General features: G+C 36.6%; 1 protein-coding gene across 2 annotated transcripts; it reads left to right on the forward strand.

Moving 5' to 3' along the window:
* The first annotated feature begins 137 nt into the window (after positions 1–137).
* Positions 138–21,463, forward strand: UBXN8 (UBX domain protein 8). Of its 2 annotated transcripts, none has more exons than XM_036894119.2 (8): positions 138–1,062; positions 4,098–4,220; positions 6,640–6,713; positions 11,198–11,320; positions 13,086–13,223; positions 14,397–14,438; positions 18,719–18,793; positions 20,705–21,463. In XM_036894119.2, exons 1-8 carry the CDS (start codon positions 975–977, stop codon positions 20,870–20,872), a joined length of 831 nt encoding a protein of 276 aa, XP_036750014.2. In that variant the 5' UTR covers positions 138–974; the 3' UTR covers positions 20,873–21,463. The 2 variants fall into 2 exon arrangements, with proteins under 2 accessions (XP_036750014.2, XP_036750015.2); XM_036894120.2 differs by having other exon boundaries at positions 922–1,633.
* The last annotated feature ends 4,439 nt before the right edge of the window (positions 21,464–25,902 follow it).

Genomic DNA, 25,902 nt, shown 5'->3' on the forward strand with positions numbered 1-25,902 from the left:
CTTCAGGAAAGCCTTTCCCAGGCCCTCAGGGTAGGGAATTATCCTTATTCCAGTACTGTGGCACTGTATTACTTGTTTACAGGATTGTCTTTCCCACTGAACTATTTTTTGAAGACAAATTCAGTAACTTACACTTACTTGACTCTCCATGAGCTCTGCAGTAACAGGCAATATGTGGGGTTCAATAAATGTTATTTTAACTGAATTGAAGGGTGAGGTGGGAGGATTGATGAGTCAGAAAGAGAATTTCAAGCCACGAAATGTAAAGAGGACCGCTGTAGCTTGAGTTGCACATCGGCACATCACTCACACCACTCTTAGGAGGTGAGTCATGATGTCACGGCAATGAGGTTATATAACCGTGAGGCCAAGTCACGGCATTAACAATAAACTCGTTGGCAAGGAGCAGAGCAAGGCGGAGCTGGTGGTCTCCACAGTCTGGAATTAGACGCAGGCACCACTTTTGAATCATCTTCCCACCGGAAGCAGAGACCGTAGAAGGGGCCGGAACCGCCAGGGAGATACGGCCGGCGCTTCAGAAGAGGGCGGTGCTGAGCAGTTCAAACCCGAAGGTCCCCCATCACTCCCTGCGGATGCCAGGCCAAGGGGCCAGGCTGCCTCCGCACAGCGCCCACGGCCCGGGCACTTTTTCGTCCAGTTTACTCCCGAGAGCTCTTTCTCACGGCCGCCGCTGGGGCAGGCGCTGCCGGCCTCGCCTCCAGGGAGCCGCAGGACTTGGCCAGAGCGGCGGCCACTGAGGCCGTCTCCCCCGGACATCTTGTGACGTGGGGAGGCGACCTGTATTTCTTCTGATATAAGGCGACAGATAAAGCGTTCGAACACAGTTCGGCTCAGGGCACTAGCGAGCCGGTCTCAGCGCCCCGTCTCGTCCAAAGCGCCGCCCGTAGGAAGGGTTCCCCAGCGACGAAAACGGAAGGGGCGCGCTTCCCGCCGGACGCGGGGCTCCGAGCAACATGGCTTCTCGCTGGGTCGTTGGCGTTTTCCTCCTCTCTGCTCTTCCTCTCCTGTGTCTGGAGCTCCGCCGTGGGATCCCGGAACTAGGTAAACCAGCTTCTTCCTCTTGGAGCTCCCACCCCCGTACCTTTCCCTTGGATGTGGCGTAGAATGACCGTCTCCCGTCCGCATCTCCTCTTGGCGGTTTTGCCTACGATTCCCAGGGTGCAGCGCGGCTGCCACCCTCTTCCGGTGCCGGGTTTCCGGCAGAGCTAGACTCCGCCGCGCCGGGCGGAGAAAGTCCGTTCAGACCTGGAGAGGTGTGCGTGCCAGGGCACCCAGGCAGATAGCAGAGGAACACAGGCCAACACTGCCCTCAAGTTGCGTTGACTGCTCAAAAGGAAAGAATTAGGGTGATGTGATGTAGGCCCTTCTATGGAATTTAGGCAGAGATTTAAATGATCGGGAGCCAACCCTTTGGAAAGCCGGCGCAGAAACATTCCAGACAGAAGGAATTGTGACATGTTGGAGGAAAAAGATGAAGAGCGCTGTGGCTGGATCAAGGAGACTGACGGGGAGAGTGGCCTGAAATAATGTTCACTGAGCACCTATTATAAACCTAACTCCAAGTGCTGTTTGTTTATGATAATGTCTCATTCCATCTGCATTACCACAGCGGGTGGGTACTGTTAGTCCCCACTGTACCGTTAAGGAAACAGATACAGGGAGAATCAGTGAATCCCCACAGTTTTAAAAAGGCTACTGGATTCTGCGTGCAGAGCGTATTGGAAGGAGGCTATAGTGGAAGGCGTGAGGCAACTTAAGCTTTTCAAGTAGGCACGCAGAGATGGCCTGGACTGGGATGGCAGAGGAGATGAAATGTGCACAATTTTGGGATTTATGAAGGAATTGTTGATGGATTAATATTTGGGATGAAGGAGGGGGGATTCAAGGATGACCCCTCCATGTGGGGTTGAACAACCCCATATAGTTGGTGGCGCCAACGAAAAGGGGGAAAACTGAAAGGCAAATGGACCTATGGAGAATCAGCTCATGTTTGGACATATTAGTGATCAGTTTACATGCACATCCCACTCATTAAACTATGAAACTTAGCTTTGGATATTTCCCTCTCCCCACCCCCAAGGAGTGGGGTACTTAGAAATATTACTTGAAATAAGAAAATACTTAAAAAAATCTACAAGAACCCTCCAGAAGCCTCCTACTCAAATAAATTGAATCTCACAAGACCTTTATGCAAATGATACACAGAAATGTTCAGTTCACACTTAACCTTATTCCAGAATTTACTGGCCCCCTTGGCTTTACAGCATCCACCTCTACTCTGCTTATTTAGAATCTTTCACTTCGCACTATTCGTGTCACTAGTTATGAGAAGGTGGTTACTGAGGGTGGCAGGAGACCTGCTCACATGATCAGCTCCAACCACAGGGAAATACACTTCTTGAAGGCAGAGACCACATCAATTTTTTATTCCTGTCACTTATCACAATGTCTGATTTTTTAAAAGCAGTCCAAAAATTGTAGAAAATGCAACTGGGATCTTAATGACATCTCTAGTTCTGAAATTTCCACTAACTCCTTTCTCCTAGAATCCTCTCTCAGTTGTGAACCAGTGGTTATTTACTTTGGCTTCTTGATATAGGTTCTCTAAATATCCAGTACAAATCAGACATACCAGTGCAACAGATGTAGGGCTAGGTCTGGTGCAACAGTACTTAGAGATACTAGTAGTCCTCGCTGGCACTGCTGACTTCTAGGGGAAGAAGTGGAATTCTCAGACTTGTTTCTTCACTTGGGTTGTATTTTTGGCATATATTGAAAATGATCCCTATCTTTTTCTCCTATGTAAAAGCCTTCATTGCCAATACATTTTTACTTGTGGTTAAGCTAATAGTTAATGCTGTTTTCTCATGGGCTCTTGAGAGTAGGTATGAAAAAAATTTTTTTTTAATTTTGTCTTTAAAAAGTGTACACACAAATCTAGTTCTTTTATATTGTCAAGTGAAATTTACAGATTGCTTGCTTGTTAGAACAAAAAGCAGTATTATGGAACAAAAATCCCATAATACAGCAGTCCCTCTAAACACTAATACTCTTAGGAATTGAATGTTGTAATGTCCAGGAATACCCTATATTTAATTCTGTGTTGTATTGAAAAACACCTGAATCAATAGTTAATGCTGGCAGTTAGAGGGTCATGAAGCAAAACAAAAAGGATTTTTTTTTCTCTAAACAACTGTAAATTGACTTAAGAAAGGGTAACAAATACATCTGTTTTCAGTGACAAATAAAATATTTAAGTCTGTATATATAATTCCTTCTTTAATCTTTAGTTGACTGACTAACTGCCAACCTTGCTCACATTGGTAAGATGGTGGTTCTTTACATCTGCCTGGTAACTTTTGAGAATTATAGAACAAAACTAAAAACCGAAAGGTGGAAACCATTTTCAGCCCATCTTTATGTCTTTACTTCCTGACTATTTAGTAAGTTTTATTTACACAAAGTAGGTGGTAGTTACATTTCTGCTTTAATTTTCATCTTGGTTGTTGAAATAAGATCAAATTCTTAATTTTTGCTTTTTTTTCTAGGCAAATATATATATATATATATAGTAATATTACTTTCAAATGATGAAGTAAAAATTGAGAAATGAAGAAGTGCAAAGTTGCATAATTTTACTGAGAAATCTGAATTTGGTGTTTCAGTAGGAATGACTTTTTAACTAGAACTAGAATTTGATAAGATGATACTCTCACCTTAGCTCCCAATAATACAATTTTATCTCCTTCCTCTGGACAGTAAAGAAACCAGGATTTATGCATTACTGACAGTCATAGTATTTATAATGTAGCCAATCACTTGAATTTACCTATATTCCTGAGACAAAAGATCTTCTAAAATTGTTTTCCAAAAACCTGTTCTCGTAATAACAACCATGATGATCTTAGCACCCAAAGAAGACCATGTGAAAATTGTAACATAGTTACATGACTTACCTTTTACTATACTTTTCTAGTACAATCTTCTAATGTGTCATTATTATTATTATTATTAATATTAACTGTTTTGAATTGTAATTGTAATTTGGGTATTTTTGTTTGTTTTATCTTTGTCAGGAATTAAAGATCTAATTTTACTGTGTGGCCGGATTTTCTTACTGCTTGCTCTCCTTACTTTAATTATTTCTGTGACAAACTCATGGCTTAACTCATTTAAATCTTCCCAAGTTTATCTGAAAGGTAAGTTCATTGTTGAAGCTACCCTTTTCTACTTTTCTACTCACATTTCTTTCCTTTATCTATTCTAGAACATTTCACAATGAGACCCATTTACCATTAATTTGTGATGTGTAATTTCAGGGTAGAGTTACGTTACAAATTTAGTCTTTATTTTCAATAGACTACAAATCCAAACATTGTTATGGAAAATTATACATTATTCGTATATGTACATTTGAAGTTACATCATTTCTAAGTTGATACATTGCAAATTCTCTCATTTTAAATTGTGTGTGCAGCTTCACTTCCATTTGATATGCAGTTTATAAACTGTTCTGCAAATGATCATACCTACCATTAATCTCAAGTCTTTTCAACCTAATTTATTTCTCATTCCATTTGGCACTTTTTATTTTATATACACTTATCCATTATGGATAGTTAAGTGCTCTTACTTTTAGGAAAACTGTGCTTGTTCTTTTTTTTTTTTTAATAAGTAAAAGTTTGTCTTTTAAAAGTTAGAAGCCTTTTAAAACAATCTTGTAGTTCTCAGAACAGATGAATCCTAAAAATGAAGCCTACATTCTTACAACCTTTTAGAAGGAAGCCAGTAGTGAACTTGGTACATTGTTTTGTTTTGCTGCTTATTTAAATGTAAATAAGTGAAAGAAAAATGAGCAGTGTTGAATTTATAACCCTTTCAGATTAAAAGTGAATACAACCATAATCTTAACAGCTTATACCATTTACCCAAACATAATAGAATGTGTATTTTTCAGTCTCCCAATCATAGATTTTGGAAATTCTTTTGTTTCTTCTTTTGATAAATTATATGATCTCTTATATTTCAAATTACTAAACTGGAAATTAAATAAGAGCACTGCAACTTCTCAGAAATTTTGTTAAATACATTTTGATATCATGAAGGTATTTGCTGCATATATTATATCAGGTATCCTATGTTTTATAAATAAGGGCAACTGGTCTTGACACAGTTCCTGTGCTTTAAGCTATACCTTTATGTTGTTGGATTGCAAGTCATTCTCATACATTTATAGGTTGATGATTCTAGGACATAATCACTGAAATAAAACTTTTAATTAATCAGGACTGTATAGTACCTGATTAATTTTATCAATTGAGTATAAAATCAGCTTGCGTACACATTTTCTTTCTTCCTGCTGTCATCAGGTACTGAGGTAAAAGACTTCAGATTCACCCAAAACTTTAATCTTTCATATGTTGTAAAGATTTGCATGATGAGGTGTATCAAAAGTTTAGAGCTAGTCAGTTTCCAGTGACTTTAAGGATTAAAGCCCCTTAATCTCCTGCTATTGATTTGTTTAAAAACTGTATTCCTTGGTTCAGAGTTTAAGAGTCTTAAGATAACTAAGTCTTGACTAACCACATAAGTTAGTGGCCTAATCGGGCCTTCTGATTTCCTGTGTGCTTTACTTATCTTAATCTTTCCTTGGTAAACTTGGAAATACTTACCAAGAGATAAAGTTATTGACAGAAAGCAATGATCCTTTATTTAATGAACAGGCAGTTTAAAGGCTATATTGTTGATTCTTGAACAGTATGGGGGGTAGGCACCAACCCCCCCCATTGTAGTCAAATCTGCATATAACTAATAGCCTACCTTGGCCACTATCCTTATCAATAACATGAACAGTGTTACATACTGTATTCTTAACAATAAAGTAAAATAGAGAAAATGTTTTTTCAAATCTTCACATCTCTCAAAATTTTTCCTATATATGTATTGAAAAAATCCCCAGTATAAGTGGGCCCTCATAGTTCAAACACATGTTATACAAAGGTCAACTGTATTTTCCTAAAGGATGGGTAATTCTTTGAGGGAATACAGTTAAAATTAACTTAAATGAAATCTACTAAACCCAGAATAAGGTCATACAACCGCAAAAATCCTTTCCCTTGACATCTCATGGATAATGACCTAATATTCGTTCATTCATTATAGGAGCTGCTGAGCACACCCCACCTTTGGGGTCTAGTATGCTCCTTTGACTGTTGGGTACAGGGATGCCCAAATGGCACATATTCCTGGCTGAGCATTGTTCCACACTTCATGTGCAGTAACGGGCTTCCAGGCTGTGCCTCAGCTGCTAAAGCCCTGTCAGGCCCACAGAAAAAGCCCCACCATATTCATTTTTGAAACTACACCAAAACTACAACACAGAATTATTAATATGTGTCAGAGAACTATTATTTCAGAACAGACCTTTTCTGACAGATTTTACTTGTGGATTTCTTTCTTTCAACTGTCTGCATTTATTTTCATAATTTGAAAAATACCTGTTTTTGAAAGTTTGTCTCTCCCAAATGTTAAGATCTACAGACTATTTTCAGAGAAAGAGAGCCTTCAACTTACTGATACTTGGGAATTAAAAAGCACTTTTATGTTTTGATGTCTTAGAAGAAGAAGAAAAGAAGTATGAGAAAAGGCAAAAACTTGTCAGAAAAAAACAACAAGAGGTGCAGGGCGAAAAGGTAAAGCATGATTTAGCATATGTAGAGAGAATTATCTGGGGTATTTAAAATTTAGGTCTGTTGCTTTTTTTTACTCTATGCTAAGATTATTTTTATTATTGAAGTCAAAATTCATGATATAAAATTAACCATTTTAAAGTGTATGATTCAGTGGCATTTAGAACATTCACAATACTGTGTAACCAGTACCTCTAACTAGTTCCAAAACATTTTCCTCACCCCCAACGAAAACCCCATACCTACTAGACACTCACTTCCTTAGTCCCCCCTACTATGCTTTGGCAACCACCAGTTTGCTTTCTGTTCGTATACACTTGCCTATTCTGGATATTTCATATAAAAGAAATCATAACATTTTGATCTTTTGCATATGGCTTCTTTCAGTCAACATGTTTTCCAGGGTTCATCCGTACAGCACGTATCTGTACTTCATTCCTTTTATAACTAAGTTGAACATCTTTTCATGTGCTTGCTGGGCATTTGTATATCTTCTCTGGAGAAATGTGTGTTCAAGTCCTTTGCCCATTTTTAAATTAGGGTGTTTGTCTTTTGTTGAATTATAGGAATTCTTGATATATTCTTGATACTTGACTCTTATCAGATATATGATTTGCACGTATGCTTCCATTCTGTGGGTTGTCATGATAGTGTCCTGTGATACACAGAATTTTTTATTTTGATGCAGTCCAGTTTTTATTTGTTTTATTGCTCATACTTTTGGTCTTTATCTGAAAATCCATTGCCAAATCCAAAGTCAGAAGATTTATCCTTAATATATTTTCTTCCAAGAGTTGCACAGTTTTAACTTTAGTATTTAGGTTTTTAACTCACTCTGAGTTTATTTTTGTATATGGAGTGAGGTAGGGGAATCCAATTTCATTCTTTTGCATGTGCATATGCAGTTAGTTGTCCCCACAGAATTTTTTTTTAATTAAATATAGTGGATGTACAATATTATATTAGTTTCAGGTGTGTGTAACATAGTAATTCAACATTCACGTACATCTCAAAGTGCTCACCATGATGAGTGTAGTTACCAAAGTTATGACAGTGTTACTGACTGTATTCCTTATGCTATAATTTTCATCCCAGTTGTTTTGTAAGTGGAAGATTGTACCTCTTTAGTCCCCTTCATCTATTTTTCCCATCCCACCACCTTTCCCCCGTCTGGTAACCACCAGTTTGTTCTCTGTACTTATGAGTCATTTTCTTTTGTTCATTTGTTTTGATTTTTAGATTCCACATATGAGTGAAATTATATGGTTTTTGTCTTTCTCTGTTGTATGACATCCTCTAGGGCCATCCATGTTGTTGCAATGGCAAGGTTTCCTTTTTACAGCTGAGTAATAGTCCTTTTACACATGTACCATGTCTTCTTTATCCATTCATCTATTGATGGACACTTACATTGCTTTCATATCTTGGCCATAGTAAATAATTCCAGCAGCATTTGTTAAAGAGACTATTCTTTCCCCATTGGATGGTCTTGGCACCCTTGTTGAAAACCAGCTGGCCATAAAGGTATGACTTAATTTTGGAGCTTTCACTTCTATTCCATTGGTTTATATATCTAGCCTAATGCCAGTGCTATGCTGTTTTGATTACTGTAGCTTTTTAGTAAGTTTTGAAATCAGGAAGTGTGATTTGTTCACACTTCTCCAAATTTGTCTTTCTTTTTCAATAATGTTTTCACTAGTTGGGGCCTCTTGTGATTCCATATAGTTTTGAGGATTGGCTTTTCCCTTTCCGCAAAAAAGGCCTTTGAGATTTTGAGGAAGATTGCACTGAAATTAAAACTATTCCTATTCTCAAATGACATTACCTTATATATAGAAAAGCCCAAGGAATCCACACAAAAAACCCACTAGAGCTAATAAACAATAAGCAAAGTTGCAGGGTACAAGATCAACACACCCAAAATCATTTGTGTCTCTATACACTAGTAGTGAAAAATCAAAAAAGGAAATTAAAACAATTCTATTTATAATAGCATCCAAAAGAAAAAAACACTTAAGAATAAATTTAGCCAAGAGGGTGAAAGCTATGTACACTAAAAATATAGTTGGAAGAAATTTTTGGAAGAAATTAAAGACATAAATGGCAAGACATCGCATGTTTATGGACTGGAAGTTTTAATATTATTATCAATACTACCCAATGCAGTCTACAGCTTCCTCCTTTCCAAAACTAATACCATTTATTTCTTATTCTTGCCATATTGCTCTGGCTTAAACTTCTAAACAATATTGAATAGTGGTGGTGAAAGCAGGTATCCTTGTCTTGTTCCTGATCTTAGAAAGTTTTTAGTCTTTTACCTTGAGTGTGATGTTGGCTGTGAATTTTCTGTAGATGCTCATTACATTAACAAGTTCCCTTCCAGTCCTAGTTTCCAAGTATATTTATCAGGAAAGAGCACTGAATTTTTGTCAAATGCTTTTTCTTCATCAATTCAGATGATCTTGTTTTTCCCGTTTCATTAATATGTCCTACATTGATTGATTTTCATATGTTGAACCATCTAGTATTCTTAGGATAAATCACACTTGACATTGGTATATAATCCTTTCAGTATGCCTGGAGCAGTTTGTTGTGTTTTGTTGAGGATTTTTTCATCTGTATACATAAGGATATTGATCTGTACTTTTCTTGTAGTGTCTTTGTCTTCCTTTGGTGTCAGGATACTGTTGAACTCAGAATGAGTTAAAAACTGTTCTCACCTTCTCTATTCTTTTGGAAGAACATGAGAACAGTCAGTGTTAACTCTTTAAAGGGTTTGATGGAATTCACTAGTGAATCCTGTTTCTTACTTTTCTTTGTTGGGAGGTTTTTAATTACTGATTCAAACTTTTGGTAGGTCTGTTGAGTTTTCCTATTTCTTGAGTGAACTGTAATTTGTATGAATTTGTTTCATCTTGATTATCTAAGTTGATGGTGTATAGTTGTACATAGTGTTCTCTTATAATTCTTTTTATTTCTCTAAGGTTGGTAGTAATAGCCCCACATTCATTTCTGATTTTGTCTTCTCTTTTTCTTAGTCAAGGTATATGCTTGTTGATTTTACTGATCTTTTCAGAGAACCAGTTATTGGTTTTGTTGGCTCTATTGTTTTGCTGTACTATTCTCTGTTATCTTTTCTGTAATCTTTATTTTTGCTTCCTTATGCTAGCTTTGGGTTTGGTTTTTTTTTTAAGTGTAAAGTTAATGTATTGATTTGAGATCTTTCTTCCTCTTTAATTGGATGTTTACAGCTGTAACTTTCCCATTGAACACTGCTTTTGCAGTATCCTATCCAAGACCTGCCTTCATAGCTAGGAATTGCATTTCCATGGGTGATTATCTAAGTTATTTTCTTGACCTTCAACTGTGAGGTAACACTCAGGAAGTTGCCAGATTGATGACTGACTTTGGTGAAAGAGGAGACTCTTTACAAGAGCACTGATTAATATTTTGACATCTTTCACTTGTTTTTCTCATGAACAAATTATTCCTTCTTAAGTAAACAAATGGAGGCTGAAAACAAATCACTGGAGTAAAAACCCATGTTTACTGGGGAGTAGAAGCTTTACAACATTTGTAACTATCCCGATCTGAACTTACTAACAATAAAAGTTTTCTTGGAAGAACTTTGGTAAGAAGCTATCTTGTAGATATTTGAATCTTCTTAGTTTGAACTTCTAAGTTTGATGTTATCTCTTGTGGAAGTAACTGTTCAAGGCTTACATGCTAATAATTAGTAAACTAGAATTCCATCTAGATCACAACTGAATACTACTTGGTACCCATAATTCCAAAGGGTTTATAAAGATGGGATTCTTTTGTTTGGCAAAAATCTAAAACATCCCTGTTAAAATTTTCTCTTTGGACAAAGGGAAATTAATCAATCAGTATCTCATAGTATAGTATGTGGACATGGTGAAGTTTCAGCCTGTGCAGACATGTGCTTGATGATACATAACATTTTTTGGTAATTTGTCTCATCTGACATTTGATTTGACAGTTTGATTTCATATAGAATTACAGGTTGAAAATCATTAGAATTTTGAACTATTGTGCTGTTATCTCAAAATTCCAGTGTAGTTATTTATTCAAGTTGCTTTTTTTCTGTTTGTTAATTTTAGTCTCCATTTTTCATGTTGGAGGCTCTCCTTAGACATCTGGTAATCCTTGTCTCACCTTTCAGATTTAAGAACGATGTTCTATGCACCTTTGTATTGATAGCCCCTAGTAAGTTTTACACTGACAACTCATGAAAGGATTTATAAGCAGACTGCCATACAAGCATAAGTGTAGAACATTTGTTTTTATTTGCATTATGTACAAATGCAAATTTTCAGTGTTACAAAAGTGAAGGATGCTGCTTTTTTGACAAAATTGAGTTAGTGTGAAAACACACTCTTACCTGGTTATTTATACTTTTATAGACAATGTACAATCTTAGGAACGTTGATGTATGATAACAACACCTACCTTATTTTTTTGAACAGGCTAAGGGATACAAAGAGAATGTTCTAAAACCTCACCAGGAAATGAAATTGAAAAAACTGGAACAGCGCTTTTATCAGATGATGGGTGAAACCTGGAAGTTAAGCAGTGGTCATAAACTTGGGGTTAGAAAACATTCTCATTTTATAATTTGAATTCTATTACTTATGTTTCCTTTTGTTGTTTTACATATTTATTTTTTTAAAATTGCAAATGCAGTTAACTGTTGTACAGGCTGTTTTTTTAGGAGTCTTTATTAATGATTGTATGTCAATTTTTAATGCAACATATTTATGTTTCAGCATAATGGTTAAGTGGTTTTTGGTGCCTGTAAGAGCACATAGCTTAGACCCTTGAAAAGCTCTACCGTAAGTAGTCTTTGAGAAAACTGCTGACCGAATCACTGTTTTATGTGAGGGAGGAGTTCTGATCTTTCATAAAGTAAGGTCTCCAAGGTATTATAAGCTCCCATTATATTCATTATGTTTGGCTCTGTTTTTGTAAAACCAAATTAACCACTGACTCTTTTTTTCCTTTAGCATTGAGAATGAATTTTGTTATTTACTAATGGAAGTTTACAATTTTAAGTTTTCTTGCAGAGGAAAAAGGATGTTCATAAAGGAATTAAATTTTAGAGTAACTGGCTGCAGATTTTATGTGTAAGGTCATTTCTGTCCCAAAGACTTTTTGTTATTTCTCTGTTTATACTGTACCTTCTACCATCTTGTAAAGAAAATGATCCAGGAAAAGTAAACATGATTCTTACAGTGAAGCAGAATCAGTTTTTACTCATTTTGTAATGGTAAAGATGTCATAAAACAATCAAGGGATGGGTAGTAATGTTTAATGTGAAAGGCAGGCAACATGAAATTAGGCTGTGTCTTGATGGCACTGCTGGTATATATTTAACCTAGTTCATCTAATATATGTTTTACTTAATGGGGACAGTAAAGTGAGGGGCAGAGTAGACCTTTGGTATTGTTAGACTTAAGGCTTTCAGGATGACCACAGAACATGAGAATTGGAATGTTAGAGCTGATAGAAAGTATCCATCACCTTATTCAGCTCCACACTTTGCAGTGAGGAAGCCTAAGTGTGGATAGTTAATTATTCAGCAGCAAGATCTTTTGACTCCCATTCCCCATGCTCCTTCCACCAAATTCTCTTAAGATAAATGAATGGGGAAAACAGCCCACCAAAATGGTGGCCATTCCAGTCTAATAAAGAGAACTTCAGGTTAGTAGATATGGAAGAGAGACATTATTGAACTAACATGTATTTGAGAATTTGACATTTAAGTGAATTACCTTGCTAAGGAAAAAATTTTAATAGGTACTAATAAAAAGTAATCTTTATGATTTCTGGAATAAGACCTTTGTCTCCTAAAGTGACTGATTAAAATAGAGGATCAAAGTTTGAATTACAGAACTGAAAATATGTTTATATATAACAAGATACAGGGGCCACATTCAGCTATGGAAGTACTGCATGATTACATAAATAAACATTTTTATATGCATGTTCTGTTTTCACAGCCTTTCAAGGCACAATCCCTTGCACTGCCTAGCTTCTTTTACTGAAAGGAGGAGAGAATGTCATTTAAGGTTTCCTTCTTCCATCCGACTGAAAAACTTGGGGGTCAGTTAAAATGGAAAGGTCTCTCTCCACCTTGTATCTATCAGAGGGAGCCCCAGAGCTGGGTAAGGGTTGTTTCTACAAGATGTTAAACTCCATGTTTTCTTTTCTAAGGAGAAAATGCCGAGTTTCTGGGTCTAATAAGGACTTAATTCTATTTTTTACTGAAATGCTATCAAGGTAAAAGAAATAATCATTGTGAATAGAATAAACTCAGTAGAGAGCACCTCTTTAGAGATTGTTGTTTTTGAACAGGGTGATGAAAATCTGGTGCTTAAAAGTGAAAGTCAGATGTCTTTTGAAACATCAAACAGAGAAGCAGCAAAGAGACGGAACCTGCCTAAGCCTTTAACCAAAGTTTCACCACCTGCTGAACAGCCCGCGCAGGAGGAGGTTCGTGACGCCTGCTCACAGGGCTGTGTCGGTGTGTGCTAGGAATATTGTTCTGTGGGTATGGTGGTATGTATACTCAGGGAAGGTTAGGATTGGCTTTTGATCCAGCGGTTGTCTTCCCACTACCTTACAAAGTGATCAGTTTCGTAAGAATCACTTTTCCAGTTTAGTATTAATATTAATGTTCTGAAACAAATATAGAAGCTGTGGAGATAAACGATAATAGGTTTAGACAGTAACACCATTCTTTTTGAGGAAATAATTTGATTATGTAGAAATGAAAAATACTTACTGAGAGAACCGTTCGCTCTGACATAATCAGGCCTTATCTAGTAAATAGCTGGCTGGTACTATTAACATGAGTGAATCATTTTTCCCAGTGGCCCCTCTAGGGAACAGGCTAGCAGCCATTTACTTTGGAACAGTGCCCTTTTATCTTTAAAACTTTTGTCCCTAAATTGACTCTGATTTGGAGCTGGCAGAGGTTGGAAGTAAGCCTGTTTATACTGACTCTCAGGGAAAGCCTGATATACCAAAGATGCTTTTGATACCAAAGGAAAACAAATGTTTTATTTAACAAATGCAATTAATGTTAGAGAAACTTATAAAACATGGAGTCTCTGGTACTAAAAAGTAAAAAGTGTCTCTGGAGGTAAAGTTTAATGACAAGTGTTTTAATGGGAGAAAATGGTCTGAACATGTTTTTTTTTAATAGATTAACAGAAATAGGGAAACATGAATAACTCATCAAAGCAACCAAAGCAAATGGTGCTTACCCAGTCCCCCAGAAGTGCCAGTGAAGAAAAATGTGCACTGATCTTAAAATGTGTACATGTATGAATCTAAATAATTTTGGGGTCTTACTGAACTTAAGACATCCTGTTTCTTTAAATCCTACATATTATATAGTATCTTGGAACATAAACAAAATTTTTTTAATGTGTATAGATTGGCAGTTATTTTAAATCCAGTTTTTATGATCTATGGTTGATCACCCAAAAATATTAATTGAGCTCTCATTTTCCTTGTGAACTTTTTATAAATGTATATTAAAAGATTTCATGAAGCTTAAATGTGTTTAAACTCTATATTGAAAGGAAGTATTCTCTTTGAAATTACCTTTTTTTTTCTTTAAAATGTTTACATTCCTGTTACTAATATACTTTTCTTTAGGTTCTTGATTTCCCTGAAGAACCTCCTGAAACAGCTGAAGAAGTAAGCTGATTTTGTTCTTTACAGATTATACATACCTCCTATTCTAATGTCAAGTCATGTAAATTTGGGTTAGGAAGAAAAGATAGCATAAGTGTTTCTGTTTATGTGATTATACTGTAATTAGGTCTTGTTCCGAATGCAATGTAATATCACACTCCTCAGCTCGAGTCCTATTTTGGAAGCCTGTTGCCTGCTGAGCTGGTTGTTTAGAGCCCTCCCATTTCCTCAGGCAGAGACAGGATATATGGTCTTTCCCAAAACTTCAGGTCAGTAAATGAGTTACTTATTAAACAGAATCCAAATATGGAGATGCCTTCAAATTGTAGTTTTCCCCTTGAAAAAGAGTAAATGAAGAATGCAGCTACTTTGTAGATGTTTTTGAGTTGAAGGATGGTTTGCTGTTTGGGGGCAGGGCCAGACAACCCCCACTATACACTGAGCTGCCTTCTGCTCAGCAGTTTTTCTATAAATATAAAGTATGCTGCCCTCCTGCAGTTAGTTTCAGACAGGGCTCTACTGTCTGGGGAGCACATCTTTCAAGTCTTTAAGCCACTGAGGCAAAGGAGAGGCCTGATGGTTTTCCTTTACTTGGGGCTCTGCGACTATTACACTCCTTGAAAACCATTTTTGAGGCTGCCATGAATGCCCTTGAGAGGGTCTCATTTTTGTCAACAATTTTGCAACATTTAAGTATAGTATGTTGGACATCAGAAAAAACTGAAGGTCCTATAAAAATAGGCAACGAAGTGTACAATCCACATATTGAACCCCAGGAGAAACACAAAAAACCCCCAGACTTCTAATACCTCCCTGTTACACCCCACAAATTTATGCCATGACATGTATGTCCTGACCTTTCTTACATTTTCACTACTCATCAAGTTCTGGATGGGTATCTATGACAACCGTTTATAATCCACGAGTAATTAAATACAGCTCAGGCTTGATGGGAAACACCTTTCATGAATTTACTCTGGCTTTAAAACACTTGACATTATTTTTGTAGAAGGACAGGTTGTCACCAGAGGTGCACAGATTACAGGCACAAGGTTGCCAATGAATCCTTTGAAATTGTACCTTTTTATGATTATAGAGAGGACACTATTTTTCTTCAGAAACTCAGTTCTATGAGGTTAAACTTCTGCTACAGAGGCAGTCATTGTTACTCTTCTTTTTATAAGTTATGTATAGTTATTCCATTTTGTTTCTTCTCTATTCTTTTCCAATACTTGATAGATGGTATTTTGTGTTACACCCATTAACAAATAGTGGAATTTTAGAGCTGGAATGAACGTAGATACCCTTCTCATCCCATCTGCTCACTGGGAGCTGAAGCCACCTGTAGGAAAGGTTTCCAAGGTACCTGCTGGGGGAACCTGGCCTCCGGGCTGTGGCCAGTACTCTGCTGTCACTCTCTGTGCTCTACTGCCCCTATTTTCTTCTCTGCACTCTGGCCCTGCTTTAATTTTTGCTTCTGTGTGCTCTGCTTTTGATTTATACAACAACAAAATTGTGGTAAGTAACTGTTAACCTGAAAATCACATGTAAGATGTATGCACCATATATAGTATTAATTGGTACAAGCATCTTCTGTATCACATAATGAAATTTTGTTAAGAACGCCCTAATGTATAGTTGATACTACTTGGTATTTTTACAGTGTATTCTGTCCTACACTAATCAAGAAAAACTCTCTACAATGTGATGACTGTTGCTAACAGTGCTGTATGATATATAGGAAAGTTGTTGAGAGAGTAAATCCTAAGAGTTGTCATCACAAGGAAAAATTTTTTTCCCTTTTTTAAATTTTCTTTTTGTTTTATCTATATGAGAAGATGGCTGTTAGCTGAACCTACTGTGGGATAATTTCACAATATATATAAATCAAACCATCATGTTGTATACCAGTTATATAGGAATGCATTATCAATTATTTCTCAATAAAACTGAGGAGAAAAAAAGAAAAGCTAATAAATATTGGAGTACTTCGATTCTTGCAGAATCATCCTTGGGCAAAGCCTTTTCCATCTGTGCCATCCTAATGCTTACAGATACCTAGGAATTCAGTGCAAACATTCTTAAGTCCCCACTAACCATTCACAAGCCACTAATTTTACTTCCCTAGCTGATTTTAAATGTCTGTTCCATCTTTCAGTAATTCTCCCGTTTTCATTGGCCTAGAACTTGTTACCTCCTTTTGATCTAATTAATGACCTGTTTCTGGGCAGTCCGCCTGGTCCCTCTGGATTTCTCTGCTGGTCTTTCTCCTGTGGTTGTAACTACCTTTTTTCAGAAAAATGAAAAGACCTAAGCATGGATTGTCATTATCATCATAAAAGTTAAAAATAAGAAAAGGCATTCTATGTTGGGGAGTGCCTTTCCATCCCATCCTCCACCCTAATAAAGTGTTTACAAAGTAAAGAAGGCATGTCCCAAGTAGAGAATGAGATACCCCATAGTTTCCAAAGATTCTAGGAAATTTGTAAGTTGGGTAGTCATATTCTGGCTTTCTGCAAAACACTATTTCCAGTTTTATCAGTTGAACAGTTTTGCTCTGGTATCATAACCATTACATAATCATATGACACCATCATACATAAAGCCTCCCTGTGTCATAACCACTATATTTTAATCTCTATGCTGTCTGTTTTATGAGTATGTGTATACATGTGTGTATGTGCATATATATAATTTTATTTTTAGGAATACTGTTTATAGTTTTCAGGAAGTTCTCCATTTCCTTATTAAAGTTAGGCCCATTAAATGTCTAGTGTCACTCACAGACTAGAGGGACATTTTTATAATTCTGAATTGCTAGGTGAAGGGACTAACATTCATTTAAAAGTTAGAACCAGACAAGGCTTTCACTGTATATATGTATATTTTTGTATCTATAATAGCTGTGATTCTCATAAGGAGCTGTATTAGAAAATTCGTGGCATAGTGGGAGCCTGGTTGGATTGAGGAGCAGACCAGTGGATGAGTGAAGTAATGCCCAACATGGATTTCTCACTGGGGAGGAAAGAATCTGAAACATATTAACACAATTCTTACCTAAGCAGTATACCCTGATTTTTTCAATGCCAGTTACATATATAGTATTACAACTATCCATGGAGTTCTAATATGGCAAGATTTTAAAATTGAGAGGACGAAATAACTCATGGTAGTCTACCTTTCATAATAGAGTATTCACCATATGTTGCTGTTCTTTGAAATTGAAAAGACAATACCACAGAATTTGAAAATAATTTTGTAAATCATTATGTAATATTGCCATCACAACTATATTCATTATTGTATGCTATCTTTCTTTTTAGGGAGTACCTGGAACCAAATTTTCATTATGCTGCTACTTATAACTTATGTGATCTTTTTTTTTATTATAATACTTTGCCTTTAGTAGAAGTAATAAACAGAGCTCAGCATTGCACTGATTTGGATGTGAGTCAAATTCCTTACCTACTTGAATGGAAGTATTTTCTAACATGGTTTTTCTCAGGAGGGTAGATGCTGCTGTAAAATCACTGTTTGTACTGCAATGCCTCCTTAACTCCCTGGACAGCTATGAAAATGTTAAAATTTTTTAACATAAAAAAGGATTTCCTGACAGGAAAATAATGATCAGAATAAATTACTAACTCATCATCTTTCCTTTTAGAATTTCCTTTAATACCAGCAGTTTGTAAGCTCTCTCTAGTTATTTAACTGTTTTATCAAGGGAAAGATTATAAGGAACCCAAGGCATACGGCAGATAAAGGGGGAGCTGCTCCTAGGAGTGGAGGTTTCTGAGAGCTCCCAGCCCCCAGGACCAGCTCCAGGCTCGCCTCTCAGTTCCTTGCATGATGTAGGCATGGTGCACAGCCCACAATAATAGAGGGCACAGGGCAACTGTTTCCTTCCTATTAGTGTTCTTCTTGTTGTAGACTTTGAGGTGGCACTGGGTCTTCTTGGTTCAGTAGGTCACTTTTGAAGCCCAACTGCATCTTGATATTATCTAGGCAGACAGAAGCATTTCTTAGACTCTGGTGTCCTCTCCAGAAGGCTCTGTCACTGATGTCCTCAATCAATAAGAAGATGTTCTTCAGTTTGAGAAGAATTACTTCTATATTTAGAATGCATTTTCTGGACCTTTATGTTGATCTGCTTACTACTCCCAGAGCTAAATTCCTACAAAGCCCATGTGAACTTTTATAATTACAGATGTTTCACAGGAGGAGTAATTTTGGGATTGCAGAGCAGTGCATTGGAATTCTTATAGAACATTTTTATTCCCCAGGTAGTGACTGTTGCTCTCCGAAGTCCAAGTGGGAATATCCTGAAGAGAAGGTTTTTTAAGTCTTGCAGTTCACAGGTGAGAAAATTCATATTTTGAGAACTATTTTGGTTGACTTTGGCAACAATTTATTCCCATGCAGTGGAGAGAGGTATTATCACTCTGTTTCTGCTACTTCTATCAGGTGAGAATAAAGGGCATTTATATGTACTTAGTGTTGCAGAAATTTGGATAATTATGCATGTTAGGCCTTTCTGGACTGTGGTTTCTGCATTAATATTTTTTTCAGTTCTTCCTTTTCCTGTTTCTTTTTTATATATTGTTTTTGTTTTAATTACATTTTCACAGCTTGGTGGATAAGATGCTTTAAAATCCTTAGGAAGCAGCCAGTATTAACTTGGTTCCCATTATCTCTGATGGATTATTGCCCCATTGCTTATGTGTAACTCTCAGATCATTCTTTAGTGTTTGTTTCCTTTTGTTTTAATAGATTTTTTCTCTTAAAAACAGTACTGTGTCTATTAGCAATACCTTGGAAAACAAATATAGAGAGAAAAAAATTTTGATCTACAGTCTGACACCAAAGCCAGTTACTAGAATGTTGGTATATTTCTACTTTTAAGTGCATTTAAACATATAATTATGCCTGCATTAAAAAATACATCTAAATAATTTTCTGATTGTTGCATTTAACCTACTAAGAGAAGAATGCTGATAAACTGTAATAGAAAATACGGACAGATTTGACTACATAAAAATTTAACATTCTATAAAGAAGTTTATAAAGTTAAAGAAAAATTTGGGGAAAATATTTTACTACTTATGTGTGAATCATTTTGTTATAAGGAGCTATATACAAATCAAGGAAAGGATAAACACCTCAGTAGAATGGCAGGTAAAAAACATGAAGGATTTTCTAAAGAAGACCAAGTGAAAGGAAAATATGAAAAAAAATGTTTGGCTTCACTTAGAATCAAAGAAGTGCAAATTGAAAAGAGACACCTTTTTCTCTCTGTCAGATTGTCATAGATTAAAAAGAATAGTACCCAGTTTGGCCAGTGTGTGGGGAAAACAGGAATTTTCATTAATTGCTCATGTGAATGTCCACTGGACTGATGTTCCTATGGAATAATTTACCATCAGAATTTATAATCTTTAAAGTATTTAAAAATATATCTTTGGTTCTGTAATTTCATTTATGAAAATTCTGTGGAAATGAGACGAATGATCAAAGGTATAAGTGTTTTATGTAGGAACTGATGAAATTTTAAGGCATATCCATATGTTGGAAATTATAGAATTTTATGACAGATGTACATTATATGGACTATTAATAGGTTATTGGATGATGGCTAGCAGTAGAAGAGATTACCTATAATTCATAACTCTAGTTTCCCCTGAGAACATTATTTCCTCCTAAAGCAACAAGCCATCCTTTGGCAGGCATTGTTTTCAGGCAAGAGTATGTGGAAATTTTGATAATTACTATAGCAAACTTCATGACAAGATATGTTATAAATGTAGGGATGGACCTTTGAAAACTGGGTTCTCACAAGGCAGAGTGTCTGGGGCTTGGAGATGTCTATTGTGACTAAATTCCTGAATGTTTTTGGTGTGGACTACTGGCTTAGACCTTGAACTGAATTTTTCCCCCAAATGCTAACCTTTTGTTCTCAACCTTTTTATTGAATAATCTTTCCTTTCCCTGCAGTTGGAGCTTTCCTAATGGTTAAATGCCTCTGCTGTCTATACATGCAATTAGTCCCCAGGTTTTCTCTGAAACTGCTGAAATGTACTAAAGGTTATTCACATCTCAAAATCCATGGCATGCTATTTTCCTTGAATTAGAAAGTTTCTTTAAAAGGCATGGAAGTTCTGTTTCCTTACTCCTAGGAGCATGATTTAACAATGAAATAATTTAAAAATATAATGGTGATCTAGAGGGACACAACTGTGAACAGTATTCAATACCTAAACTTTACCCTTTAGGTCTTATTTAACTGGATGGTGAAAGTTGGATACCACACCTCCCTCTACAGCCTTTCTACTTCCTTTCCCAGAAGGCCACTGGAAGTGGAGGAAGGCCAGTCACTGCAGGACATAGGGATAACTGTGGACACAGTTCTCAACGTGGAAGAGAAAGAGCAGAGCAACTAGTTAGAGAAGGAGAACTGCCTGTTATACATAAAACCAGTTATGCCATGACCTTTCAGGATGATAAAGGAGTCACATTAAAATCATGCCACACCTTGACTGAGCTCAAGGCAGTAAACACTTTTATGTAGTTATCTATGGAAATATATGGACATAAAGAATTAGAAAATTGTTCTCTGCATATAGTAATTTTTGTGCCATCTTACACCAAATGAGAACTAGATGAAAGTGCATACAAGAAGGCACACAATTTTTATTTCTTCTAGCTGAAATAATTTGTCAGTATGTTAACAAACTAAGTCAATGACTTTGTTCTCTGACCCTTCGATCCATCTTGCCATACTGAACATCTCATTTGGTCAGATTTTTTGAAGTCTTATAAGTGAGAATGTTTATTCTGCTGTATTTTCTAGAAATTAAACTTTGAAGACATTTCAAAGCTCTTTAAAGCTGTAAACGTCTTTTTGATAGTTACATATTAATGTTTACTTAACTGAGTTTGAGATTAATTTTGCATTGCATTAAATTGTAACATTTAAAGAATTCTAGGTGGAGATCAGTATTTTAAAAAATAAAACAATGAAAACCTTAAAACACGTGAATTTTTTAATATATCTGGTCATTTGATTTTCCTGCTTATAAACCTGTAATGGTGTATTCACATGCTATACCATGTTCGAATTCTAACTCTCCCTTTGTCTTTCCCACACTCTGTCTTAAGTGTCAGTTAACTTGATCCCTCAGTGTGTTGCCTTTATTGAATGCTCCCTTATTCCTCTTCTGTAGAATGTATTACACTGCTTTATAGCTTTGTTTTTGTTTTCCCAAATACATAATTCTTCAAAAGCAAGGATATATCCTTTTCCCTCCAAAAGTACCTACTATATAGTAATGCTTAACATGTTTGAAAATAAATAAGTTGTTTCAGCCTTCAACTTTTTGGTCTCTGGAATATCCCACATTGAAAAAAAAAAACAAAAAATTCTTGGTATAAATTAATTGTAAAAGTGTTTCATATCTTTACAAAGACAAAAACAAAATTAAAATCAGCTGTAATCTCAATACCCAGGAATAAACATGGGTTTTTCTGTACATCCTGCCAGATTTTCCTACATGGGTGTACCATAGATTAAAACAAACAACAGAAGACCCCACATTTTTAGGCCCTTTGGAAAAACTGATTATTGTGGAAGCTACCGAGTAATTATGCTACTTAGGAAGTACGGCAGCAGGCTCCATAATGGCCCCCAGTGATTCCTGCCTCCTAGTAGTCACACCTTAGTGTACTTTTCTCTCACATACCAGGACTAGTCTGTGTGACTAATAGAGTTCAACACAAGTGCTGTGTGCCGCTTCTGAAATTAAGTTATGAAAGACTGGTTTCTGACTTCTCCTGGGTAACTCACTCGCCTGGGAGAAGCAGCGTGTTATGAGCAGCCTCGTGGGAAGGCCCACATGGCAAGAACTGAAGGCTGTCAACAGCAATGGGGGAAGCTGGGAGCTGGACCCCGGCCCTGCTCGGGTCTTCAGAGACTGCAGCTCTGGCCAACACCCGACTGCAACCTCATGAGAACCGTCAGCTAGAACCACCTGGCTGGGATGCTCCAGGCTCTTGACCTGGATATTAGATATTTGTGAAATAACTAATATTTTAAGCAGCTCAGTTTTGAGTTCATTTGTTAGGGAGCAATGTAGAAAATACAGCTTTTGGACTCGCAAGTGAGGTACTGCCACAGCAAAAACCTAAAACGTGGGAGTGGCTTTGGAATGAGGCAGCAGGCTTTGAGGAGATAAAAGCCCAAAGTGCCTTGAAACTGATAAAAGGCTGACCAACAAAATTAACCAGAAGTCATGGTAAGTCCCTTCCTGGATTAGACTACAGACTGCCACTCATGTCTTGGTTCTCTTGTCCTTCTGTGTCATCAACTACTCTGATGGAAACCGTGCGGTCAGTAGCCCAGCAGAGAGGACCATGCTGAGAAGCTGAAGCCTCCTACCAACAGCTACATGGGTGGGCGTGGAGTGGATCCTGCAGCCCAGGCACACCCAGAGACTACAGGCCCAGCCAACACCTTCAGTGCAACCCAGAAACTCGGAGCCAGAACCACCCAGCTAAGCCACTCCTGGATTCCTGACCCACAGAAACTGTGGGAAATAATGTTTTAACCCGTAACAGTTTGGGGAAATACATTATGTGGCAAAAAACAAGTAGTACCAAGAAATATTCAGGGCATATTCCCCGACAATATAAAGACATCCTTAGGAATAACTTTTACTTTTCTGGGTGAGTTCTTTGGTTTTTCTAGCTGTTGGGAGCTCTTAATCAGGGTTCCTTTCAAAGATTCAGTCAGCTTCCATTCTTTGAAGCAGACTCAAATGCAAATAGAAATGCAAAAGAAAAAGAATAAACATTCTAGTATTTACCTGTTCTGATCCCAGGCTTTCACTGGCTCTGTTCTCAGCTGTCCACATCCATTTCCAACGATACTGACTACAGAAAATGATTTTTATCATTAAAAAAAGATCTTTGTTCTTGTTAAAAAGTCCAAGTTTCAGTAAGTAGTAAATAGTCCATAAAATTTGTGGAATAAAAGCTCTTTCCACTCACCTCCAATTTTTTTTTTTTTTGAGAGGGCATCTCTCATATTTATTGATCAAATGGTTGTTAACAACAATAAAATTCTGTATAGGGGACTCAATGCACAATCATTAATCAATCCCAAGCCTAATTCTCAACAGTCTCCAATCTTCTGACGCATAACGAACAAGTTCTTACACGGTGAACAGTGCAAGGGCAGTCGTATCACAGAAACTTTCGGTTTTGATCATGCATCATGAACTATGAACAATCAAGTCAGATATGATTATCCATTTGATTTTTATACTTGATTTATATGTGAATCCCACATTTCTCCCGTATTTTTTTTTTTTTTTTACTAAAATGCTGAAGTGGCAGGTAGATGCAAGATAAAGGTAGAAAACATAATTTAGTGCTGTAAGAGGGCAAATGTGGATGATCAGGTCTGTGCCTATAGACTAAGTACTAATCCAAGCTAGACAAGGGCAACAAAACATCCATGGATGCAGAAGATTTCTCTCAGAACAGGGGGGTGAGGTTCTAAGCCTCACCTCTGTTGATCCCCCATTTCTCACCTGATGGCCCCCCTGCAACTGTGCCTGTCTCAAGTTGTTCCTCCCTTGAGGAATCTTACCCGTCTCTGGCTAACCAGTCATCTTCTGGGGCCATACAGGGAAATGTAAAGTTGGTAAGTGAGAGAGAACAATATTCTTTGAAAAGGTTAGCTTTTTATTTCTTTGCAGATTTATGCCCTGTGGCTTCTATGCCCAGCATTTGTCTTGAGGTATCTTTACCACTTGGAAGAATTATGATACTCGGTAATTTCGATATGAGGCACGAATTCTATTTAAGGGTTGTAATTAGGAAGGAAGAAGAAAAGCTACAGAAGTAGCAGATGGAAGAAAACATGGGAAGATTGATTATTTCTTTGACATAACTTCTTGTAGAGTAACGTAAGCATGTGTAGGTTTTAACAAACTACTAATTAAATTGCGTACACACATTAACAGAATAGGAATACAGATACATAACAAAAGCAGACCTACAATTACCAGCCATATCCAGTGAAACCAAGAAAATCAGTTAGGTACCCTAGGCATTTGTGAAAACTTATCAATAATATGGTGGATACTGTCTAACTGAATTTGCACTCACCTCCAATTTTGTAACACAAAAATCATCAGAGCCATTTCTTTGTGTGGCGATAACATTTTTCTTTAACACAAAGGAAAAACACTGTCAGTTGCATGTACAACTAACAGGCTAAGAATAGATGGTTAATTGTTTACTTGGTTACTAAGCTAATTCTTCCTCTGAATTTAGGGAAAGGAACTACAGATGTCTTAAATCTTTAGATTCTTGGTTAATAATACTGTTCTTTTATACTGTAGTCTTCTTACAATGAGTTGGAAAAATGAGAAATATGTAAGGAATTATTTTTTCTAGGTGTGACCATGGTACTGTAGTTAGTGAGCGAGAATGAGAATCTGTATCTCAAAAGACCCATACTACAGTATGATAGGAATTATGGTCAAAATCTGCTTCAAAATAATCAGGTTGGGGGGAAAGTACGGAATACAAATGAGTAAATATTAAAGCTAAGTAAAAGGTACATTGGGGTACCTTATACTCTTCTACTTTTGTATAATGTTCATGATGAAATGTTTAAAGATATCAACAGGTTAAGATAAAAATGGGACAGACTATTTGTCAAGTGATATGAGAAAGCTGTGACATAAAATGGCTTTAAGTTAAAAAAATTAGCCCCAGGGAAAACTAACTTGAATCCTATGACAACTCAGCCTGTTTATTATTGTTTTTAATAATATGCTTCAGTGAAGGAGTGAAATTGAAAAACGTAAGACCTATGTCTTAAATAGGCTAACGAATATTCTGAGATTCTATAGCATCTTACTACGCTGATGGACAGTGACTGTAATGGGGTATGTGGTGGGGACTTGACAATGGGGGAGTCTAGTAACCATAATGTTGCTCATGTAATTGTAAATTTCAAAATGAGTATTTATAAAAATTCTATTTTTGCTATTGACCTCTAAATCAATTGCACTGTACTTACACAATTTGGTGTTCTGTATAAATTAAAGAAAATTTTTTTAGACTTGCCTTATGGCCTAATTGCCAATTTTTATAAATGTCACATGTAAACTTGACAAGAATGTGTATTTTGTTAGGATGCAAAGATCTATATATGTATATTGTATCAGTCTCATTAAAATACTGTTATTTAAAGCTTCTCCATTTTGTTTTGACATAATAGAGTGGTTCAAATATGTCACTGTAATGAAAACTTGTCCATCTGTCTCTGCCTTTCTAAGGATTTTTAACATATTGAGGCTATTTTGCTATGTAATTAACTCACATTGTTGTTACTGATTCTCTGTTCTTAAAATTTTGTCTCAAAGTCTACTTTAATATTAATACAGCTAGTCCAGAT

This window comes from Manis pentadactyla, chromosome 7 (genome assembly GCF_030020395.1).
Source record: "Manis pentadactyla isolate mManPen7 chromosome 7, mManPen7.hap1, whole genome shotgun sequence".
Lineage (NCBI taxonomy): Eukaryota > Metazoa > Chordata > Mammalia > Pholidota > Manidae > Manis > Manis pentadactyla.

Excerpts from the sequence above, each read along its gene's own strand:
- UBXN8 (XM_036894119.2), top strand. The coding sequence starts at position 975 with ATGGCTTCTCGCTGGGTCGTTGGCGTTTTCCTCCTCTCTGCTCTTCCT. Across the intron at positions 1,063-4,097 it reads CCGTGGGATCCCGGAACTAG|GAATTAAAGATCTAATTTTA; the intron begins GTAAACCAGCTT and ends TATCTTTGTCAG. Across the intron at positions 14,439-18,718 it reads CTCCTGAAACAGCTGAAGAA|GTAGTGACTGTTGCTCTCCG; the intron begins GTAAGCTGATTT and ends TTTATTCCCCAG.